Source organism: Oryza sativa, chromosome 2 (assembly GCF_034140825.1).
Source record: "Oryza sativa Japonica Group chromosome 2, ASM3414082v1".
In the NCBI taxonomy this organism is placed as follows: Eukaryota; Viridiplantae; Streptophyta; class Magnoliopsida; order Poales; family Poaceae; genus Oryza; species Oryza sativa.
This window is the reverse complement of record NC_089036.1, coordinates 34,695,320-34,718,044: the sequence shown is the minus strand read 5'-3', so window position 1 is coordinate 34,718,044 and position 22,725 is coordinate 34,695,320. Positions and strand designations below refer to the sequence as shown.

At 43.2% G+C, this 22,725-nt stretch overlaps 3 protein-coding genes and 1 long non-coding RNA gene across 6 annotated transcripts; 2 read left to right on the top strand and 2 right to left on the bottom strand.

Annotated features, from left to right (window-relative positions):
* The first annotated feature begins 6,543 nt into the window (after positions 1-6,543).
* On the top strand, positions 6,544-11,113 carry LOC4331044 (pyrophosphate-energized vacuolar membrane proton pump). Its single transcript, XM_015771421.2, has 8 exons — positions 6,544-7,010; positions 7,940-8,514; positions 8,714-9,093; positions 9,178-9,264; positions 9,358-9,688; positions 9,972-10,382; positions 10,452-10,511; positions 10,605-11,113. Exons 1-8 carry the CDS (start codon positions 6,773-6,775, stop codon positions 10,809-10,811), a joined length of 2,289 nt encoding a protein of 762 aa, XP_015626907.1. The 5' UTR covers positions 6,544-6,772; the 3' UTR covers positions 10,812-11,113.
* Positions 11,114-11,695: 582 nt separating this feature from the next.
* LOC4331043 (uncharacterized) lies at positions 11,696-14,594 on the top strand. Its single transcript, XM_015767106.3, has 6 exons — positions 11,696-11,974; positions 12,078-12,202; positions 12,932-13,028; positions 13,147-13,256; positions 13,973-14,047; positions 14,202-14,594. The coding sequence occupies exons 1-6, from the start codon at positions 11,905-11,907 to the stop codon at positions 14,250-14,252; spliced, it is 528 nt and encodes a 175-aa protein (XP_015622592.1). The 5' UTR covers positions 11,696-11,904; the 3' UTR covers positions 14,253-14,594.
* Positions 14,595-14,903: 309 nt separating this feature from the next.
* LOC136355197 (uncharacterized) lies at positions 14,904-17,329 on the bottom strand. The gene is made up of 3 exons (XR_010739425.1): positions 17,174-17,329; positions 15,626-15,725; positions 14,904-15,273 (listed from the first exon to the last, which is right to left on the bottom strand). It is a non-coding gene; the product is annotated as an uncharacterized lncRNA (long non-coding RNA).
* Positions 17,330-17,846: 517 nt separating this feature from the next.
* On the bottom strand, positions 17,847-22,129 carry LOC4331042 (heparanase-like protein 3). 3 transcript variants are annotated; one of them, XM_015767921.3, is made up of 10 exons: positions 21,936-22,074; positions 21,582-21,867; positions 20,866-20,902; positions 20,412-20,595; positions 20,172-20,320; positions 19,541-19,774; positions 19,264-19,453; positions 19,057-19,182; positions 18,560-18,659; positions 17,847-18,447 (listed from the first exon to the last, which is right to left on the bottom strand). In XM_015767921.3, the coding sequence occupies exons 2-10, from the start codon at positions 21,825-21,827 to the stop codon at positions 18,088-18,090; spliced, it is 1,626 nt and encodes a 541-aa protein (XP_015623407.1). In that variant the 5' UTR covers positions 21,828-21,867; positions 21,936-22,074; the 3' UTR covers positions 17,847-18,087. The 3 variants fall into 3 exon arrangements, with proteins under 3 accessions (XP_015623407.1, XP_015623406.1, XP_025878754.1); XM_015767920.3 differs by having other exon boundaries at positions 21,582-22,129; XM_026022969.2 differs by having other exon boundaries at positions 20,412-20,611; positions 21,582-22,009.
* Positions 22,130-22,725: the final 596 nt, after the last annotated feature.

Sequence of the window (22,725 nt, the reverse complement as noted above, 5' to 3'; positions counted from 1 at the left end):
GAAGGAAAAGACCATAAAACTGAACCGATGTACAAACGATATTGTGATTTAGTGTGATACACGGATGCTTTGTTGACCGTTCAAGAATCACTTAATCCTTCCGTTCTAGTAAAAATATAAGGATCCATTTGATAGATATCTACTCCATCCGTTTCAAAATATAAGTATTTTTAGCTATGAATCTAGATAATTGTGTGTCTAGATTCGTAACTAAAATTGTTATATTTTGGGACGGATGTAGTAATTTCTAAAATTAACTTTAGAAGTTGGGCTCGGAGCGGAGTTGCCTAAACTCACTTTCATCATTATAGTTCATCTTGGAAGAGCGCTTCAACTAGCCCCACTCTTATTTTAGGTAGAGTTAAAACTGTTTAACTAGATTCCAGCTTTGAAGCTGGAACTAGAGTTGTACTTAATAGACATTTAAAAGTTGTTATATTTTATTACGGAGTTAGTAGCAAAGATGCTAATAATTCCAATATAAGTGATACAGAACCTAAAAGTATTATAATTTACTACTTTCTTTAGCGTCCCATAATATAGCAATCTAAAATCGAAATAACTGGTGGAATACTATGGAATACTATGGCACAATGCATTTGGACATGTCTTATGCTAATTTTTTATTTAATTCTAAATTGTTATATTATGGACGGATGAAGCAGATATGAGTAAGTATCACGGAGGAAGTAGTAATATATATCCCCGTACACATGTCGGTTCCGTTCCATCTCGCACGGATCTGGAAAAAGAACGGTCGATACGTGAGGTGCTTAACTGATCGTCCTATACTGCTATTGGGTTCCTGTCACGTCGTGCGTCTTCTTTTGAGTGCTTATTTTTGTTCGCTCCCAATGACTTTCGACCGGTTCGTTTTGTCCGTCAGGGCCTTCATCGGGTACCAGTACCTGTACCTCTCATGCTTTCAGCATCATCTGTCACAAAAGCACACTGTCGTTGGATGCCTGCGTCTTCTGCTGCGTACCGTATGCAAAATCCAGCCCCCCATATTCGCGTCTCCACCAATCAGTCAAGCCAAGTTCATAGCGTGAAACCAAGTCAATAATACACTCATTGCTGAGAGGATTATGGAACAGCTTTCCAAGCACAAGGAAATTAGTGGTGGATAAACACACACCACTAGAAAGAAAAGAAAAAGAAAAAGAAGAAGTAGAAGAAAATTACACAGATTAGAGCAAGGTCAATAGTATAGCCGACTGCTGGCGGTACCAAATGCCACATTATTTTACAGCTAACTAATACAATAGATTGGCTATTGTGCTAACTACATAGAAGCTATTAAACAATTAATTTTGGATACACAGTACGATCAAGAATGTACTCCATCTTTGTAGCTATTTGTGCTGTCATATGAGCGTGAGTAGTCTACCGATGAAGAAAAAGAAAGAGTTTGGTTTTTGCTTTCCTAGCTCATCTCCCGCACAGCTTTAGATTGAAATCAACACCAGAAACAGCAACTAAAAGAAAATGACTGGTGGTTTATCCTTTTATCCATCTCCATTCACACGGAAGCAAAAAAGAGAGAAAAGAAAAAAAACAAGAGAATAGCAAAGAAGAAAGATGGGTTTTGCAGCTAGGCAATGGCTGATTCATACCAGAGCAAACCGAGCGGTGGGTTATGTCGAGTCACAGATTAAGGAGCTCCATCCATACATCGATTCGCTTCAGTTCGGAGGGGAGGGCGTCGACCCCAGCAGCAAGAACTCGATTTTGAGGTTTGAGAAGCTTGATTCGTGCCGAGAGAAGATCGATCCAGCGGCAAGGGCGTCGGTTCGCATGCATGAGATCGATCAGCGCGAGCTCGAAATCAGCTGGTGGAGCTCTCGAACTCTCCTGGGGTGAATCATTGCCGGCGTAGTGACGTGACGCTGGCCAACATTCCGGCGAAGAACCAAGCACATCGGCGCACGCCGGAGCGGAGAAGGAAAAGGCGAAAAGCAGAACATAGGTGGGAACACAAGTATGAGACATGAGATCCGATGAGGGTGGTTGTGGGGCCCACAAAATGTATTTTTTTATCGTGCAACGCGTGCTATCGCCGGGCACTTAAATAGTCGCCCACTTCAATCTCTCTCTTCAGTTAGAGCAAGTTTAATAGTATAGCCAACTACTAACTCCAAATCATTTATGGCCAATAGAAGAATCAATTCATACAATAGTTGCTTACTATACTATTAATACCTGGCCCTACCTGTCATACACACAGTACGTCTTGAAGTTTGTGCTATAGCTGGCTACAAATCTATAGCCTATTACTCTTCTCTCTCTTTATTTATCTCTTTAAAATATATTTATAGCTGACTTATAGCCTGCTATTGTAACCGCTCTTATTCTCATTCCATATAAGAATATGCTAACATGGAATATTTTGGAGCCTGCCGACTAGACTATTGTACCTGCTCTTAGGTGAGACAAAGCTATCTGTGACTGTGATGATGACCCGGCTCTTTCGCCGGACAATGATTGGGAGCTGCAATTCAGAGTTCGGAGTTGCAACAAAGTACTGTGGCCTGGTTTGGCAATTAGTATGGGCTAAATTTAGGTCCATTCATGTGTATGGGCTGGAGTTTTAATTTATCGGCCTACACCACGTGGATGGCTGAGTTTTGAGGCCCATCCATAAGAGGCCAGAGGGAGTTTTGTTCAGGAAGATCTGCAAGGCCCAATCCAATAAAATGTAGGAAGATGAGGCCCAGGTATGTTGACACGTAAAGAAACCCAATTTGGACGGTTCAGACAATCTCTCGCGGTTAGATTAAGGAAAAGGTCCATATTTCAGTCCTCAACTATAAGTCGAGTTTTATTTGCATTCCCGACCGTTAAACCATACATAGAACGTCTCCAACTGCTAAAACCGGAGCATATTTCTTCGGCAGTTTCATCCTATGTGATATGTTGACTTGATCTTCGTCTTATGTGGCGTCTACGTGACGCTTATATAGCAATAAAAAAAAACTTAACAAGTCCTACATATCAGTCAGAAAAAAGAAAAAAAATAGCAGACCCACATGTCAGTCGGCCATCTCTCTAGCATTTACCCTGTCTTGGTGAGCCCAATAGGTAGCCCATGGGCTTCGGCATTGGCATTGGCATTGGCATCCCTGTTGCAGACTTGCAGTGTTGCGTCTGCATTTCGCTGAAGAAAGAAAAAACGGCATTATGCCGGCGATGGAGAAGATCATGTTTCGAGCTTCCACATAGGTTGACTTGTGTAGCCCACTGTATCTGTTGGATCAAACACTTCGTAACATATGTTATACGCCGGCATCATGTTGAAGCTCATGTCATGCTTGACAAGGAAATGTGACCAAAATACATCTACATGGCTTCATGGACAGTGGTCGCCTGAGAATGGAGTTCGTCAGGGTATGTAAACAATTCAAAACAGCCCTCAAAACTGCTAAGATTGTGTGTGTTCTGCCCCTGGATTCACACAACAATAATAATAGTAACATTAAGCCAGCCCAATAACTTTTTAGGTTATGGAGAAGACGTATATATTAATATATCCAGCGTACATCGTCCAGAGATCAGCAACCAGGAATAATAATTCGGTGGTCTGAGATCAAAAGTTCAGTCAGCCAATCAATAATAAAGAAGAAGAAGAAGAAATGCATTGTGCTTTGTTGGATTTTTGGGACCAGGGGTGACGTGCATAAGCGTCGTTGATCGTCGTGCCGCTAGTTTCGCAATACCTGGATCACTTACATACGTTTGTTTTGCAGCTCGCATTGAAAAATGGTAGAAGAGGATCTAGTTGTTTATGAACATTTACATAGCTTATGCGGTGACAGTGACGTTTCTGCTCTTTGGTTCAGTTCAGAGCAGAACTGAGCTTAGCTAGTTTTGGTTGCCTCTCAATGACCTTTGTAGAGTGTTCCTCGTTGGGCACTTAACTTGGAGTAAAAGCTGCTAATTAAGTAGGAGTAAGCTGCATTGCATGCCCTTGAATTCATTTAGAAAGCTGTTAAGAAACAGCAAGTACATTATACAAACGCGAGCTGCATTTTACACTTGAATTCCTTAATTAAATTACCATGCATGTTGTCAGCAAAACCAAGCTAAGCTAGCTATACTCACTCATACAATCATACTAGCTTCGGACGAAATGCTGTCTGAAAAATCGCTGGCCGCTGGCTGGAGTTGAGTCACAACTCACACTCATAAGCAGCACAGCATGGGCAGAAATTATCGGCAACAAGCGACCACCGAATGATGGTACGGTGAGCTCGGCGGCGGCTGCATGCCACGACGACGGCGACAAAGTACGCGATGACTCAGCTTTTTCGCGGCGGAAACAACTAACTCACCTCGTAGTGTGTGTCGCCATCCAGGCAAATCCGGTGGTGGTGGCGGTTCTTGTTTTGCTCGATAGATCGATTGCTCCTGCACCTGCACGAACAGTTTCATGAGTGAGGAAAATAAGTTTAATTAATTCTTCCGCTACAAAATTCATGGCAGCATTATTCAAATTTCAAAATCCTGGGTTAAGCAGCCCTGACGATCGACCATACGTACCTTCGCGAACGCTGCAATTTGCAAGGCGATTCCACACCGGGGCTTTCAGATGTTGGCGCGAGACGGATTTTTTGACGCCAATCCCACACATAATATGGTTGTTCATCACTAATTCACTAGTGTCAGCAGTGTGTCGCTCACTCACTAGCCAAATGCAGCAGGCCTCTCTACACCAGCAAGGCAGCAGCATGAAACAAGTCCGAAGTCTCATTGGCGTTGAAACTGCTCTTGCCGCGGGAACTGAAAAACAACAGACCACTCGCCGGATCATGTATTCATGTCGTGCGTGCGACGTGCCATGCGAGCTCGGCCACGAAAGTGCCACTTCATTTTACTACTAGTATCCCCTTCAAAAATAATTTACCACTAGTATACCCGTGACTGAGCCGTCAAGCTATCGTTTGACTTATTCACAAAATAAGCTAAACGATATATTTATAAATAAAAAATAATTTATAAATAAAACTTTTATATACATAATGATCTAAAAGTAAAAGTTGAAAATAAACATTGATAAAATATTCTTAAAATAAATTTTAAATTAAAAATCTAACTTATAAATATAAGTGCAAGCGAAAAAAAATAAGGCTGTGAGTTTTCTGGCTCTTACAGTAGAGGGAGCATGTAGCCGTAGCCTAGTGGTTACAGTAACCTAAGTAGTATTCTAAGGTCCTGAGTTCAAATCTCATATGGAACGAATTTTAGATTGGGTTGTTTGTGGGGCTAAGTTGTTCAAATCTTCTATAGAGCGAATTTCAGATTAGGTTGTTTGCGGGGCTAAGTTTCCTATTTAAGTGGCCGTATATATCCGGTTGGATGTAGAGGCCGGGTAAAAAAAAAAAACTTCTCTAAAAAAAACAATAGAGGGAGCAAACTGCAAAACCGGTCGTGCGAGTCGGTCGTATTCGGGGCAAATCCAGCGGCGTCGCCGAGGAATCCACCCCCGAAAGCAAAAGCTGCGCCGCCGACGAAACGATGCGGATAAGGACGGGCACGGCCTAAAATTTCCATTCTGCAGCTGAAACCGCGACTCTTTTGTCCCACACCGTCAGCAACCGCTGTTTCTCCTCCCATTTTTTACCAGGCTAATTAAGTTAACCCCCCACTTGCAGCGTTCATGGCCGTCGATCTCATCATCATCTCACTGTGATTATCTTCTTTAATCCACTTCGTTTTAGCTTCTAATAACTATCAACTTTCGTTTATAAGCTTCTAACCACACCAGACCAGTACACCACTGTTTGTCGCAGGCTGCGAGGACCGAGTTAAATTATTTACTCTTTGGACGCAATACTAGCCAAGCATAATCAAATATATACGGGGAGAAATCGAAGTTGTGCTCTGGGAACACAATTAAAGGGGCCTAAAATCCGAGTGTCAAGTTTAGTTTGACGTTAATTATTCGATCGGCACATATGTGAATATGATTAGCTCGTCCTACTGCGAGCTAGACACGCTTAATTACAACAACTATCGCATAAAACTGTTGATGTAGCACACGGGAAAGTCTCATTGGTTATGGTCTGATTCTTTAAGGAAGCCGAGAATTCCATTGCTTATCAATCGCGCAATTTGCAAATACGTCATCCTTTCAAGAGGGATTAGGAAATCGAAGAAGAAGAACATCATAGTGCCATTAGAAGCCAATTACCTTGATGGCTTAAACCGGGTGAATTGTTTGAATTTCGAACGAATCACACAAATCAAATTCATTTCTAGTGATACGTACGCCCAATTGAGCTTGGAACAATCTAACATTCTAAGCAAGAAACAAATCCCGCTGTAAGATTCGGATTTCGGACAGTGAGATTCTGGATTAGTAGGATCATGCTTATCTTTGGACTACGTATTATTATCTTCTGCCTACAAAGTCCAGAAAGACACATGTTAGCCAGTCAGGTGCGTTTCGGGCCCACGTGGCAGTGTGAGCCTGGCAAAAGGGCCCAGAAATCGCAGCCCACTCGATCCATCAAGAATATTTACAATTACACCCTTGGAAAAAACATAGAATTGCAAAACAACCCACGCACTCCCTCTCCGCTGCTCGTCTTCTACCTCTCGCCCAAACCAGGCAGCTCCACCTCCACCCACCCAGCTATATAAGAGACCTCACCTCCAAGAATCTCCAGAGAGAGAAAGAGGAGAGAGAGAGTACAGCGGTATAGAGAGAGAGACACAGAGAGAGAGAGAGAGAGAGCAGCAGCAGGTAGCAGGTCGAGGAGGGTTTGTGGCCATGGCGATCCTGTCGGATGTGGCCACCGAGGTGCTGATCCCGATCGCCGCCATCATCGGGATCGGGTTCTCCATCGCGCAGTGGGTGCTGGTCGCCCGGGTCAAGCTGGCGCCGTCGCAGCCGGGAGCGTCGAGGAGCAAGGACGGGTACGGCGACTCGCTGATCGAGGAGGAGGAAGGGCTCAACGACCACAACGTCGTCGCCAAGTGCGCCGAGATACAGAACGCCATCGCTGAAGGTGAGCACTGAGCAGAGCAGCCTCGCTTCTACTGTACTACACTTACTTAGTTCTTTCGCTTCGTCGGTTGCTTGCTTCCACGTGGCATATACATGGCGTTTGCTTTCTGCAATTTTTTTTTCCATTTTTTTGTTCGGAAAAAAAGTATATATATTTTTTTGTGGGAGTAGTTCTTAACTTGCACAATTGAAGAAAAAAAAAGTTGATTCTTGTTATTAGATAATGAAAATGGTTTACATTTCCTGCCTCTGCGGTTAGGCACACCACACGGGCATGGAGTTTTGGTACCTAAAATAAAATCGATTCTTCTTTGTTTTTTTTTGTTTGAATAATAATAATCGTTTATTGTGATGGTAGTCGTCTTCCGTCCCCGACGTAGATTATTGTTAGGTCACTGTTAAGTTTACAATTTGCAAATATGTTGAAAGTAGGAAATTTTCGCTTAGTTAGGCCTATGTTAATTAATCATCAGTTCATGAATGCAAAATGTTAATTTGCACGGTTGATGTTATAACCTTGAAAAATTCGATCTTTTTAAATCAGCCATGATGCTAAATGACGTATAGTTGATGGCATCAATGTTCATCCATTGAACGTGTAGCACTTTTGGGTCTTGAACTGGCATGGAGGATACTGGAACGCCTACTTTCCTCCCTAAAAAGTCACTCAAGGGCCCCATCTGGACCTACTACCGAGAGGATAATTATAGTTCAATATCACCACAAAAAAAAAAAACCATTCAACATGTGTACATTTTACATTGGTTAATTGATGTTACTGATAAGTTACAATTTTTTTTTTTACCGAATTGGCATTTAGAGTGTGCCGATTTCATTAAATATAGCCGGAGTTGTACACAAGTGTGAATGTTACTGATAAGTCACAGCACTTTGAGTGTAATTATCTGACATTAATCCTACTATGAGCAGGAGCAACATCGTTCCTTTTCACCGAATACCAATACGTTGGCGTTTTCATGTCGATATTCGCGGTGGTGATCTTCCTCTTCCTCGGCTCCGTCGAGGGATTCAGCACAAAGACCCACCCCTGCACATACAGCAAGGACAAGGAGTGTAAGCCTGCTCTGTTCAATGCCCTGTTCAGCACCGTCTCCTTCCTGCTTGGAGCCATCACCTCAGTGGTTTCTGGCTTCCTCGGGATGAAGATTGCGACTTACGCAAATGCGCGGACCACCCTGGAGGCGAGGAAGGGTGTTGGCAAGGCCTTCATCACCGCGTTCCGTTCGGGAGCGGTGATGGGATTCTTGCTGGCATCAAATGGGCTTCTGGTGCTTTACATTGCCATAAACTTGTTCAAGATGTACTATGGCGATGATTGGGAGGGTCTCTTTGAGTCCATCACTGGCTATGGCCTTGGTGGATCCTCAATGGCTCTGTTTGGAAGGGTGGGTGGAGGTATCTACACCAAGGCGGCTGACGTCGGTGCTGATCTTGTTGGCAAAGTTGAAAGGAACATCCCTGAAGATGATCCTCGGAACCCTGCTGTAAGTTTCTGGCATATAAAGTTGCACACTGTAATCCCTAAGAAAAAAAAAACTGCCCATGATAAACTGACAATTCTATTTTCAGACTATCAACAGTAGAATGTTGCAAAAAGAAAAAGCCTAATTAAGTAGTAAAGAGATAGTTGTTCATTGTTTTTTTTGGTGCTTCATGACTGAAATTGCCTGTCCTGTTTCTCAGGTGATTGCTGACAATGTTGGAGACAACGTTGGTGATATTGCTGGAATGGGATCAGATCTGTTCGGGTCGTACGCTGAATCTTCCTGTGCTGCCCTTGTTGTTGCTTCCATTTCTTCCTTTGGGATCAACCATGATTTCACTGGGATGTGCTACCCGCTGCTGGTCAGCTCCATGGGCATCATTGTCTGCTTGATCACCACTCTCTTTGCCACTGACTTCTTCGAGATCAAGGCCGTGAAAGAAATCGAACCGTCACTAAAGAAGCAGCTCATCATTTCTACGGCTCTGATGACTGTTGGTATTGCACTGGTCAGTTGGTTGGCGCTCCCATACAAATTCACCATCTTCAATTTTGGTGAACAGAAGGAAGTCACTAACTGGTAATTTTCTCGCTACCACTTGCTATACTTGTGTTTTCATGAGACATGTCTCCTGATTTATTGTGTCTATTTGATGATTTTCAGGGGGTTGTTCTTGTGTGTTTCGATCGGTCTATGGGCTGGTCTGATCATCGGATACGTGACAGAGTACTACACTAGCAATGCATACAGGTAAAAAAAAAAAATTCAATCAGTTACCAATGGCATATTCTTTGTATGCTAGATGGCTGTGTTTTTAACTTTTATCATGTTGCCACACTGCAGCCCTGTTCAGGATGTCGCAGATGCTTGCAGAACTGGTGCTGCCACCAATGTCATATTTGGGCTTGCTCTAGGATACAAGTCTGTTATTATCCCAATTTTCGCTATCGCGCTTGGTATCTACGTCAGCTTCACCATTGCTGCGATGTACGGCATAGCAGTGGCTGCCCTTGGCATGCTGAGCACAATTGCCACTGGACTGTCCATTGATGCTTATGGTCCGATCAGCGACAACGCCGGTGGTATTGCTGAGATGGCAGGGATGAGCCACAGAATCCGCGAGAGAACCGACGCTCTTGACGCTGCTGGAAACACAACCGCTGCTATTGGAAAGGTAATAATCATTTCGACAAATCCTTTGTAGCATACTCAGATAGGAACAAGCTTAAACTGATCATATTTTGGCTATGTGAAACCATGCTGTGAAAGGACATGTGCCTAGTGGTTACAGTGACTTGAGTAGCACCCTAAGGTCCTGAATTCAAATTGGGTTATTTGAGGGCTAAGTTCCATGTTTGAAAGGCTAAGTTACTAAATTTAAAAATACAATTCTCTAAAAAAAAGTGAAACCATGCTTGCATAGTGGCAAACCTGAACATTGCACTGTTCATTTTCAGGGTTTTGCCATTGGGTCAGCAGCACTGGTGTCCCTTGCACTGTTCGGCGCCTTCGTCAGCAGAGCCGGGGTGAAGGTGGTCGACGTCCTGTCCCCCAAGGTGATCATCGGATTGATCGTCGGAGCAATGCTCCCGTACTGGTTCTCCGCCATGACGATGAAGAGCGTCGGCAGCGCGGCGCTGAAGATGGTGGAGGAGGTCCGGCGGCAGTTCAACACCATCCCCGGGCTGATGGAGGGCACAGGCAAGCCGGACTACGCCAACTGCGTCAAGATCTCCACCGACGCCTCCATCAAGCAGATGATCCCTCCCGGCGCCCTCGTCATGCTCACGCCGCTCATCGTCGGCACCCTCTTCGGCGTCCAGACCCTCTCCGGCGTCCTCGCCGGCGCCCTCGTCTCCGGCGTACAGGTATGCACAAGAGACGATCATAGATCATGTCACTGAGTGACGGATTCACCTGACCTGACATTCTTACAGGTCGCCATCTCTGCGTCGAACACCGGTGGCGCATGGGACAACGCAAAGAAATACATCGAGGTGACGGCGATTCTTGCATCGATTACTCACTACTGTTCTTGCATCGTCAATCGATCTGTTTCTTGATGCGAATATGGATGGAAAATGTTTCAGGCTGGGGCGAGTGAGCACGCGAGGTCGCTGGGGCCCAAGGGATCGGACTGCCACAAGGCGGCGGTGATCGGCGACACCATTGGCGACCCGCTCAAGGACACGTCGGGCCCGTCGCTGAACATCCTCATCAAGCTCATGGCCGTCGAGTCGCTGGTGTTCGCGCCATTCTTCGCCACGCACGGAGGAATTCTATTCAAGCTCTTCTAGGAGAGAGAGATTTAAAATTCGATCGAATTTGAGGACGGACGGAGATTTTCGAATAATAACTAGACCACGGGATCATGTGGGCTGAAAAAAAGGAACCTCTGCAAATAATGTTGCTTTGGTGGTAGTGGGACACTATCTCTACGATTTAATTTTGTCTCATGTAGGTTTTGTAATTTGTTTTTAACTTGCTGCGTCGTTTTCAGTTTCTGTCTGCCTGAGCCCTGAGGCATCGTGAACTTCTTTTAGCTGATGTACGGCTTGTATAAAGTGACCAGATGGTTTTCATCTGCAGTTTATGTGCATATTTTTGTCATCTTAACATTGTCGCGCACGATGATAGACGGACGGAGTCATCTCGCAAGTTTTTCAAGTCCCTTCCGCCGCGGTTGTAAAATGTAAATTCAAACACGACACATGTTTTATATATTTGCAATTTTCTTTTGAGAAGGCACTAAAAATACAGTGAAGAGGACGCTAGGTGGCCAAGTGGGCGTAATTCAACATGTTGGTTATTTGTTGGTGGAACCAATCCACCTAGATTTAAATATGATAGATATAGGTGCTCGTATTTACAGTTTATTATACTTTTAGTGATAGACTGTGTATCCATTAACAACGAAATGATCTGACTCTGTCAATCTTAAAATATATTGGTCCAGCCTTTCGGAGATGTTCACAGAGTATGGTGTGCATGTCGCGTTTGTATTGTGTTTCTTTAAAAAATAAAAAGAAAAAGGAAACAAAAGAAAAGGACAAAAGACAGAAAAAAGTAAAAGAAAAGGAGGCTAGGCTAGGTGGGCCTGGCACGGGCCAGGACGAAATCGCGCGGGCCAGGGCACGAAGAAGCCCACGTATATAATAAGAGAGTAAAGGCGATAACCACCATGAGGTCCTTGACACCGAAGCACATAATAATGCTCGGTCGCGTCGCCTCCGCCTCCGCCTCCGCCTCCGATTGCGTCATCGAGATCGATCGCGAGGAATATACGCCCCATATATACTCTACTACTCGCCTTCGTCTCCTTCGCCCACACGTCACCGCCGCTCGCCGCCGCCGCCTCGCCGTTGACGGGCGGGAGGAAGGGCGGTGGCCATGGGGAACGCGTCGTCGATGCTCACCCAGTACGACATCGAGGAGGTGCAGGAGCACTGCAACTACCTCTGTAAGCAACTCTGCTCATCCTGATTGATTGATTGATTGATTGATTTTGTAATACACAAGAGGGTTTTCCTGATCGATTTGGGGGGTTTTGATCCTGTACATAGTCTCGCAGCAGGAGATCGTGTCGCTGTACGAGCGATTCTGCCAGCTGGATCGGAGCGCCAAGGGGTTCATCTCCGAGGACGAGTTCCTCTCCATCCCGGAGTTCTCCCTCAACCCGCTCTCCAAGGTTCTTTCTTCCCTATCCTATTCCTATCTCGTTCGATTCTTCGTCGGATGAACCAACTTTTACTGTATATTTATTCCCATCCATCGAAACAAAGCAAAAAAGAAAAGGGAAATATCTGCTTTTGTCTCTGTTGAGCACATGATCGTTTACCTTGCCGAATGCCACTCAAGCACAAGAAAATTAATGAATGCCACTCAAGCACAAGAAAATTAATTAATTAATGGTGTTGCTTTTCTAAGGCCGAGTTTAATTCTAAAGTTTTTCTTCAAACTTTCAACTTTTCTGTCACATCGTTTCAATTTCAACCAAACTTCCAATTTTGACGTGAACTAAACACACTCTAACTTGCCCTCACAGGCTCACAGAACCACTAAATTACAGGAGTACTATACTAGTAACACTCGGGAAAAATAGGTCACACAAGTGCGAATTCGCCCCTCATCTTATGCTTTTGCCGAATCATAATTATCCTAAACCAGGAAAATCTTCAGGGAAAAAAAAAAGACACTCCTAGAGAAGGATTGAAGCTCTTTCTTTTTTCTTTCTTTTTTACCGTAAAGATCTAGCATACCCTGTTTACACGCAGTTTCAAAATGTTGGCACAGTAACACCAAATTTGTGTTGTCGTTAATTGAATCTTCTTTTTTCTGGTGAATGGAGTGGATCTTGAATGTACGCATTAACATCTCACTAACATTGACTCATTGAGTTTTCCTTCCTTTTCTTTAGAGGTTGCTGCGTATGGTTGATGGGCTGAACTTCAAGGATTTTGTTTCCTTCCTCTCTACCTTCAGTGCAAAGGCCAGCGTTCAGCAAAAGATTGAGTGTAATGCCTAACTGTGATAATTTCCTTGTTGGTCTTTCAAACAAGTGCATGTTCACTGGGATTTCCTCAGCACTCTGGTAACCTGGTACTGATTTGGTTTCACTTTTCCATGAACCAGTGATATTCAAGGTGTATGACATTGATGGCAAGGGGAAGGTAACCTTCAAAGACCTGGTAGAGGTTTTGCGGGACCAAACAGGGTCATTCATGACAGAGGAACAAAGAGAGGTGCCCATTTCTTTCCGTGCTTCATAATAATAATGTCGAGGCATACAAGTATATGCTATTCCGATTCCTCATTTCGTATTCAAGTAACTGTTTATTCTTATATCTAACAAGCACGGCATTTTTTTTGTAAGTAACATAAGAAATAAGCATAATTTGATTTTTTTTTTATTTTTTAGACTTTTTTACTTTTCAATTTTATTAATAGACCATTCCAAAAAAATATTTCTAGATCTGAACCTTTTGGCCACACCAGCCAAATAACTCAGTCACGCCACACACAGCCTCTTGCCACGCCACTGTGGCTGGCATGGCCAAACAATGCTGTCATGCGAGCCACTCGGCTGGCGTGGCCAAAAGGTTTAGTTTTCGGAAATACCTTTTGGAATGGTCTATTAATAAAATTAAAAAGAAAAAGAAGTCCAAAAAATAAAAAAATCGCATAATTTATCGATGCTTTCGTTAAATATTGAGTCCCATCGGTTTGCCTAATAAGCTAAAGCAAAAGATAAAATTAAATTTTCGAACTTAATTTTTGAAGTTGATTTTAAGATATTTTGAACGTATTTTTTTTAGCATTGGTTTTTAAGTCGTTACGAACAAATATATAAAAGTTTTACCTATAAAATAATTTTTATTTCCTAATGAGCCGTTTTGACTTATTAGAAAATAAGAGCAACTGATGAGGCTCATTGACAAATCCTATCGATACCTTTCAGCGAGTAATAACAAATGTACTGGAAGAAGCTGGATACACAAGGGATTGCACGCTTTCTTTGGAAGATTTTACCAGGGTACGACACAATTTACCACAGCTTACCATATACTAGTACATTTCTTCTTTGCGTGCTGCATATACTGTTCAATTAGGGCTACTGGGACAGTTTTTTATTGCATCAACACACACTAAAAGCAGCTATGAAACTTTTTTTTCCCTTATGTTTCCAGATTATAGATCATCCTGGCCTAAAGATGGAGGTGGAAGTGCCTATTGACTAGTGGCCCGTGCATACCTCTGGTTTTGGTTGCTGAACATAACTGTGCATAATCAATAGGACATGCAATGCAACAGAAGAACGGGCGTTCATCCTTCTGCTTTCTTCTGTACTGTAGTTCCACATGCCTCAACCCCAGTAGTTTGTTACGATGCATGACTGAATCTTTTGCTCATCTCGCCGTGAGCCTGTCAATGTAATTTAGTGGATCTTGTCCCCTATTGTAGAGACAAAAACTCCAAATTTTGGCGATGTGCACCGGTTTCACATGTTGAATTGTGTTGATGCTTGATGTGCACATCCCAAGTCGTGAGATCAAATATGGATGGCTCAGATTAAGTATTAATAGCCTAAGGCCTTGTTCGGTTACTAGGGATTAAATCCCCAAGGGGAAGCAAACCAGGGAGGGATTGAGTGAATCCCTTCCATGTCACTCAAACCCTATAGGGATTAAATCCCTTGTTTCTTCCAATCCCTCTCTTAGAAACCCTGTGTTCGTTTTGACAGGGAATATACTGGCTATGGGCAGGGAATTTAACAGCGTATTGCTAGCTCTCTTTATGATCTACTAGTATTACAACTATTAGTATATTTAGTTACCACTGTTTACCTGTAAGCAGTAGTGCTAGTACCCTGTGACAGTAGCACAGGAGCAAGATCAAAAGTACCATCGGTCTATTTCAGAGAAAACTAGAAAACATATACATGCTTGTTACAACTTCTTGGATCAAGAAAGTTGATGCCAATGTGGTGCCAGCCAAAAGTACAGGAGATGTTTATACAGTATAATAAGAAGATTGTTCTGATTCCATTCCCTTACACTCAGCAAGTTGAATCCTCTGCCGACGACTTCGATGATTAATTAGTCCAAATGCACAACAAAATCCAAACTTCTCCCAACATCCCCAAAATGACACAACAGTAGACCATTCATTGGATGGTTAATTAGTCTAAATGACACCATCAGAAAACTGCTACCATCAAAGGAATTCTATGAAACATCCTACCAGTCAATTTCAAGGAGCCTGCAAGGAAAATCAGTTATTAGACATCAGTTTACCTATCTCAGAAATAAAGAAACAAAACTGCTACCATCCAATTATTCTTTTTTCTTCTACCAGACATAATGCAATGAACATTATAACGCACAAAGTTTCAGACTCAAGTGTATAACAGATGTGAATCTTGAGTTGCCTGAATTTTAAGAGGATGCAGAAATCATATATAGTGGATAGACAGATATATGGTGAATGTAGAAAAGGATGACCACCTCAACCTTCTTCTAGTTTCTCTCTCTGAAAATTAGAATGTGTGGAAGCACAATTCAGCCTTGACAACACAGTAATAATGAAGCACATAGCTAGAGCCACACGGTACCTCAAAAAACATTCTTTCATCAGGTTCATCACCTATCGAAACATCCATAAAGACAATTGGGTTCTTCTTCTTTGCCATCTTCCTGGAGCACAGCACTATCCTGGAGCAAAGTAGATACTTCAAAGTAAATAAAATGAAGGGAAATAGTTATGGTACAAAACAAACTGAGATATAAGAACAACAGTACTGAATTCATCACAATTTCAATCTTCTTCTCTGAGAATCACACAATCATATTTATGCACTGCAACAGGTCAGTCACTTCACATGTTCTGCTTTTGAAAATGTCTACTTTCAAATACAGGTCCTTTGCAGGCAGCAAGCAGCAAGCAGTCACATCAATACATAGCACCAAATTCACTAAGACTACATGCTCATTTCTGAAAGTATGTCCAAAAACTGTTATTTCTGAAAAATGCAAGCTCTAATAGATAAGAATCAGATTCACTAAGGATCAGATCCAGGAAGCACATGATCAGAGCTTCAGATTAACAGAGGAAGTATAGTTACTAACCAACAGAAGAAATCCTACAATGCTACTACCTCATATGATTTCACAAACTACATCCTTATTATTGCCGGAGAAAACTACTAATTCATGTTTAAATCTCTCAAAAACCTTGTCATCTTCAATATACATAGCGCTTGGTATAGCTGGAAGTGCACATGCATGTATGGCAGAGAACTAGCTAGCTAGTTGCGGCTTTCTCCGGTTGCATAACAGTACAACTCTTTGTACATGGTGAAACACCTGGTTGATTTTTCTAAGCCCAAATGCCCAAGTACCGCTGACTTTTATATTATCCTAGTACAAAACAATATTGGTTGCTTCAGAAAAAGGTCCCTCAAATGCAACTTCCTTGGGAGACATCTTGCTTATCATCAGGACCAAAGCCACAATGCAACTGACGAGGCAATGGAAAAGTACAAGACTGTCTAGTTTACCATTAGCATTCACCAAGGATGTTCCCATTGTTACTACACTAAACACTTGCTTAGTTGCTTGCTAGCTACTGGTAATAGAGTGCGACTCTGAAATCTGAACTTACTTTGTAGACAGATCCAAAACCACCTTTTCCAAGCAAACTTTCACTTGAGAAATTATTAGTTGCATCTTTTATGTCAGAGAAATCATACAGTTTAAAGCCGGAGTTGCCCTCTTCTAACCTCTAGTGAGTTATTACATTCTATACTGCCATGGACAGCCTTCGCAACTCTGTTTCTTACTCACCACGAGTAAGAACTCACCGGGAAATGCAGCAATCAAGAACTCACCATGCCCAAATCAAGAACTAATGAGATGGTTTAGGACGTGCGGCGGCGGCGGCGAATCAAGAACTCATACCCACCCAACCAAGAAAAAAAAGGCTCATTCCCCATCTGATCAAGAACTCACTAATCCTCACCCAAATTAAGAACTCACCAGATCGAGCAGGATACGAGGGGGACGACGACGAATCGCGGCGACGATGGGAAAGGGAGAAGAGAAGAAAGCCCTAACCCTAGCTTTGGAAGAGGAAGGGAGAGGGGAAAAGGCTGCGTGCTCACCAGAGAGAAGATGGCGGCCGGAGGAGAGCGCCGTGCCGTCGCCGTCGCCTCCGCGTCGCGCTGCCCCCGCGTCGCGCTGCCCCCGCCGTAGCGCCACCTTGAATCGTCTCCGCGTCGTGCTGCCGCTGCGCGTCGCCACCCGGCTCCCGTCGGGCTGAGGATTTTTCCAACGCCACACGAGAAGCTGATTTTTTCCCGGGCCGGGGTGAGGGGGAAAGGCCGGGATAGGCCGGGGTAAAACCCAGACTGGGCTTAACCGAACACACAATTTCGCATGGGCCGGGATTGTTTCCTCGCCGGGGTGATCCACAGGGATTGGGCCCCGATCCCGGCTGGGAACGGCCCAACCAAACGAAGGCCTTAGGCTGACTTTGTTAGAACTGGTTGGGAACAAAGTATGCTGTGCACGGAAAACAGAGTGGTCTATTAGCGTGCGATTAATTAAGTATTAGTTATTTTTTCCTTCAAAAATGGATCAATATAATTTTTTGAGCAACTTTCGTATATAAACTTTTTTTAAAAAATATACCGTTTAGCAGTTTGAAAAGCGTGCGTGCGGAACACGAGAGAGGAGTTGGGAAAACTGGCCGCCGAACACAACCTTAGTAAGCTTAAGCTTGCGCTGACACCGCATCAAGGTGATTCCCATTTCTCCATCCAAACGAGAGGGACATGGATCAAATTGGAACTTACTATTATTTCTTCTTTTCAATTCACATCCTTTTGTTCATACATTTCCTTAACCCTTTTTCCACCTAAAAGAATGGCAAATCACAGAGCTTTCAGCCTTACAGTTTACTTCATTTTGCAGCAGGTGAGCATGCTTTGCCTCTCACCCACAATTACTCTAAATCTATGAAGATAATAAACATCATCCCAAATTCACACAAAAACCAATCAACAATCAACAATATCTACCTACAGGCAGGAGCATAGAATCTGGGAATATGAGCAAACACAATGGAGTAAGGAGCCACTGTTATGGGCTGTGTTCCCTCCACCTGCACAGGCTCCAGCTTAGGGATCTCTCCATTGGCATCAGGTGCCAACACATTGCCATTCAGCAGCACATGCTGGCTCTGCAGGCTCCCATCTTTGGGGGTGAGATGGTACTCTTCTCTGATGAGCTGAGCTTCTTCGCCGAGCCCGGGGATGCGTCCGAACCTTCTGCGGCCCTCCTTCTTTGTGCTGTAAGGTTGCACGCCTTCGCTCGTCACGTAGATATGGTTTGTGTTGTTGCCACTGAGGTTGATCAGGAGTAGAGTGATCCCACGCTGAAAATTCAGAGGAAATTTGGTAGTGTTCAGTTAGCTGATACACTTCGTCGCAGACGGATAAAGGGGATCTCCTTCTTTGTTTGTTTGAATTGCATGTTATACTACTTACTGAATCTCTTGCGCAATGTGCGTAAGCGCGGATCTTGTTGGTGCCGTTGAATGTTGCCGAGAGAACCTTGGTTCCCATGAGGCGGTTCCATAGTAAAGCACTGAAAGAGAGCCAGAAAAGTTGGATGAAGATGGTGACCTTGGTACACTGTTTCACTCTATAAGATTGAATGCAGTGGAAACGATCTTTTTAGCTTTGCTATAAGATTGAATGCAGTGGAACCAATCTTTAGCTTGGTTATATTAGGTATGTGCTGTCAGATTCTTATAATTGGTTGTTCCCGGAAAGAAAAGATTCTAATAGCTGGAATATATTCTGCACATGTAGGGCATATGCCCCCATTAATTCTAATAAGTTTATGGTGCCAGTTCATCACCATGGATGATTAAGTATTGTTATTTATGATCCAGCGTAGGACAACTATGTTCCAATGAAGTACTTCCACATTAGGTAAAACCTTTCCAAGAAAAAAAAAATAGACATGCAGATGTATTTACCTGTAGTAATCAGGGTTTGGTTCAAACGTTGTTGTGTTGAGCAGACCATAGTTCCCTCCAATCAAGGTCTGTCTGCAGTAGGTCTTTGTGTCATACTTAGATGACATTCCTAGCTGATCCAAGTACCTGAAAAATTGTTAAAGCCTAATCAGTAATGGCTTCTTCAGAGGATAACTTGAGAAGAAAATGATGCTCCAAAATCTTTACCAGAAGCTGAACACAAAAGCATCAGTTACAAGGTGGTGACCACTGTTGTAAGCGCCTCCAGCCTCGCCGACCCACGCGACGGTGGACGTCCCTGCAGACTTCAGTATCCCCTGGAGACTGCTGAATGTGCCGGCCTCGCCGTCGAGGTAAGACGGGTCAAGAATTTTATCAATCAGGTGCGTGTCGACGCCTGAAATATTCAGAATTTTGTCCATTTAGGCAGATTCGAAGCTTTGAGCTCATGTACTGAATTCACGGTCAGTGACAGGGATCATACCAGGGCCTAGATTGTAGATGTGGTGAGTCATCACATCCATCTGGTTTGGCTTTGTTCTGCTGATAAGCTCAGTGAACCAGGCTGCATCAAAGAAACCTCCCGGTGCGATCACCAGTGGCTTTGATGCATGGCCTTGGTAGGAGTTGTCAATGATTTGTTTCAGAGCTAGAACATCTTGTGCATATTGGTCTGCATCAACTCGAGCTCCAACTCCACTGCCACTGAGTTCATTTCCTACAAGGACAGTATGTTTTCTTTTAGACAAAAGGATTCCCTTTTTTTTTTTTAAAAAAAAACAAGGACTGTATGTTTGAGTTCCTAGAATGCTAGTACAAAAGTATTGTTCAGATATAAATTGCTCTTTAAGCAAAACTTTGGAAAGCAAAGAACATGACATGAAAGTATTCCCTTTTGTAGATTGACGCGTGAAAAGCCAGTAAAAGCATCATCTATGATCGTTATACTAATAGATAGCTCAACACTATCTAAATCGATGTCGACATACTTGTCTGGACTCATTCCTGCCAACCTATCAGATTTCTTTTCCTAACCTAAAGTAGCTTGAGAATAATACCATTGCAAAAGAGAGAGAAGTTCTTTAATCTAAGATAGCTCACAAAAACAAACATACCGAGTTCCCATCCATGGATGTCATAGCCCTTGCTGACAGTGTAGCGAATGAAGGAAGCCGCATTGGTGTAATTCCATGGCCCTCCTAAAGAATCATCAGACATTGGAACCCTACCATTCAGAGCATTCAGCCCAAAGATAATTTTTGCTCTGCATCCATAAAGTATCCAATCAGTAATCAAAAGTCCAAACAAAACATTGCTTTTTTGAGGCTGAATCGAGCTGAATACACTGGAAGTACCCTGATTTTTGGAAGAATGCATTGAGCTCGTCCCATCTATGCAACGGCAGGCAACCTTGAGTGAAACCGAACATGGCCGATGAGTTCTTCGTGAACGGAGTGCACGGCTGCCGAGGATCGCCGGTGTCGTATATCAACACATCCTGCAAGGATCCTCCCAGCCTAAGCTTCAGAGGTGAGAATGCTGCAAAATGAATTAGCTGCAGTCACTTGACCATTGTACCAACTGCGAATTACCGTTGTCAGATTGAAAATGGACGGCTCTGAAATATTCCCAGCAAAGACAGGAAATCGTTTTGCCGGTCAACTTCTTGAGCTTGCTTGTCTCATGTTTAATTTTTATTCTGAAAGATTCTTGAAGCATGACATGGACCTAAAAAATTTTCTTCTTCTTTTGATTGGACAGTAAGACAGCATTCATGCAACTGAAAGTGATGACCATGTAGTAGCTTACCTTTGACGGCATTCAACAGGATTTTGTTTGAAAGATCCTGCGGAGGAAAACATTAAAGACCTGTGTCAATCAGATAATCATTAAAGACCTGTGTCAATCAGATAATCACCCGTGCTCATGACCATAATTATTGTACACTTTTGCAAGGTAGCAACCAAAGAATCCCAACTTCCAAGCTAGCACAGTTGAGTTCTTGCTTCTTCTTCTTCTTCTTCTTCTTTTTTTTTTTAAAAAATCACAGTTGAGTTGAAGAGGCACGCAACAAAATAAACTACTGTTGCTACCTTTCCTACCACTGTGTACCTCTTTTCATAAAAACCTGACCCAAACATTCTTTAAGGTAGTAGGCTTTACATTTGCACATGATTTGGTAGGAAAAGGTTGTGATGCAAATGGAAATGCAAATGGACCGACAAAATTATAGGTCCATGAAACTCCCTAGGCCGTCAAATTCCTATCCAACACAGCTCCCAAAAAGATCCAAACCAAACCGTTGCCGACTACATAAAAAAAAAGAGAGAAAGAAATGCATTTGCACAAGAAACATCCTTGAAAACCACGTCCATGTTCTACGGAATCGCATTGCAACGAGATGATATACTAAACTACTAAATTTACTGTCAATTCTGGAACTCAAATTTGAAAAACTTTCCAAACAACTTAACATGAAATGGGAAAGGAAAAAAAAAGAAAAGAAAAGAAAGAAAAACACAGACCATGTTGAGGAGGGTGGCGAGTCCCCAGCTGCAGGTGCCGTAGTCGCACTTGTCCGGCGGCCACCAATCCAGCGTCGCGCACACGAAGTCCTCGTCCGTCACAGCAATGGCGGACCGCGCGTCCACCACCACCGCCGCCGCCGCCGCCTCGCCGCCGGCGTTGGTGCTGACGGTGGCGGCGCCGCCGAGCCAGAAGACGGCCCAGAAGCAGAACCCGACCAGCTTCAGCAGTAGCCCCGCCGCCATTTTCCGGCAGCAGAGGCGGCGTTACCAAGAACCAAGAAATCTAAGGACACGAGAAAGGGGAGAAGCTAAATTAACCAGAAAGATGATGCAAAGGCGAGGGCATTGCACCTTTGGGGAGGAGGAGGAGGAGGAAGAGGGAAGCTTCTTGCCATCTCCACCATGAAAAGCATCAGGAGGAAGCAGTGCAGAGGAGAGGAGGAAGCTGAGCTGCTGTGCCTGTGCCTGCCTTTAATGGTTTGGTGGTGAGAGGGAAAGCTTGGAATCTCAGGGAGGGAGGTTGCAACAGAGGAAAGTCACTAGGATTATTGTATTAACTCCCATGCACACACATATATAATCTTCTTTAAGCTCTTGCTCTTTGTACTGTTGTATATTACTACCTCCGTTTCAGTTTACAAGACGTTTTGACTTTAGTCAAAGTCAAACTGCTTTAAGTTTAACTAAGTTTGTAGAAAAAATAATAACATTTTCAACCCAAGAAAAATTTATTATGAAAATATATTCAATTATTGATTTAATGAAACTAATTTGGTATTATAAATATTACTATATTTGTCTATTAACTCAGTTAAATTTGAAGTAGTTTGATTTTGACCAAAGTCAGAACGTCTTATAACCTAAAACGGAGGGAGTAGTTTTCTTCCTTCATTTATATTGGTAAAAAACACAATTTTGCGTTAGTAAAAAGAGAGAATTTGGAAAATACCATTGCAGAGATAGGTGGTGAGTTGTTGCAAAATATCATTGTACACTAGAAGAGCCTCCACGTAAAGTATCACCTAAGTGGTACTGTTCATGAGGGATTTCCTTCGAATTACGCACAAAACAGAGGGTTTTTTTTTCTTTTTGCAAAATTTCCACCACCGCATGCCTCATCACTCCCATCCATGCCTGATCG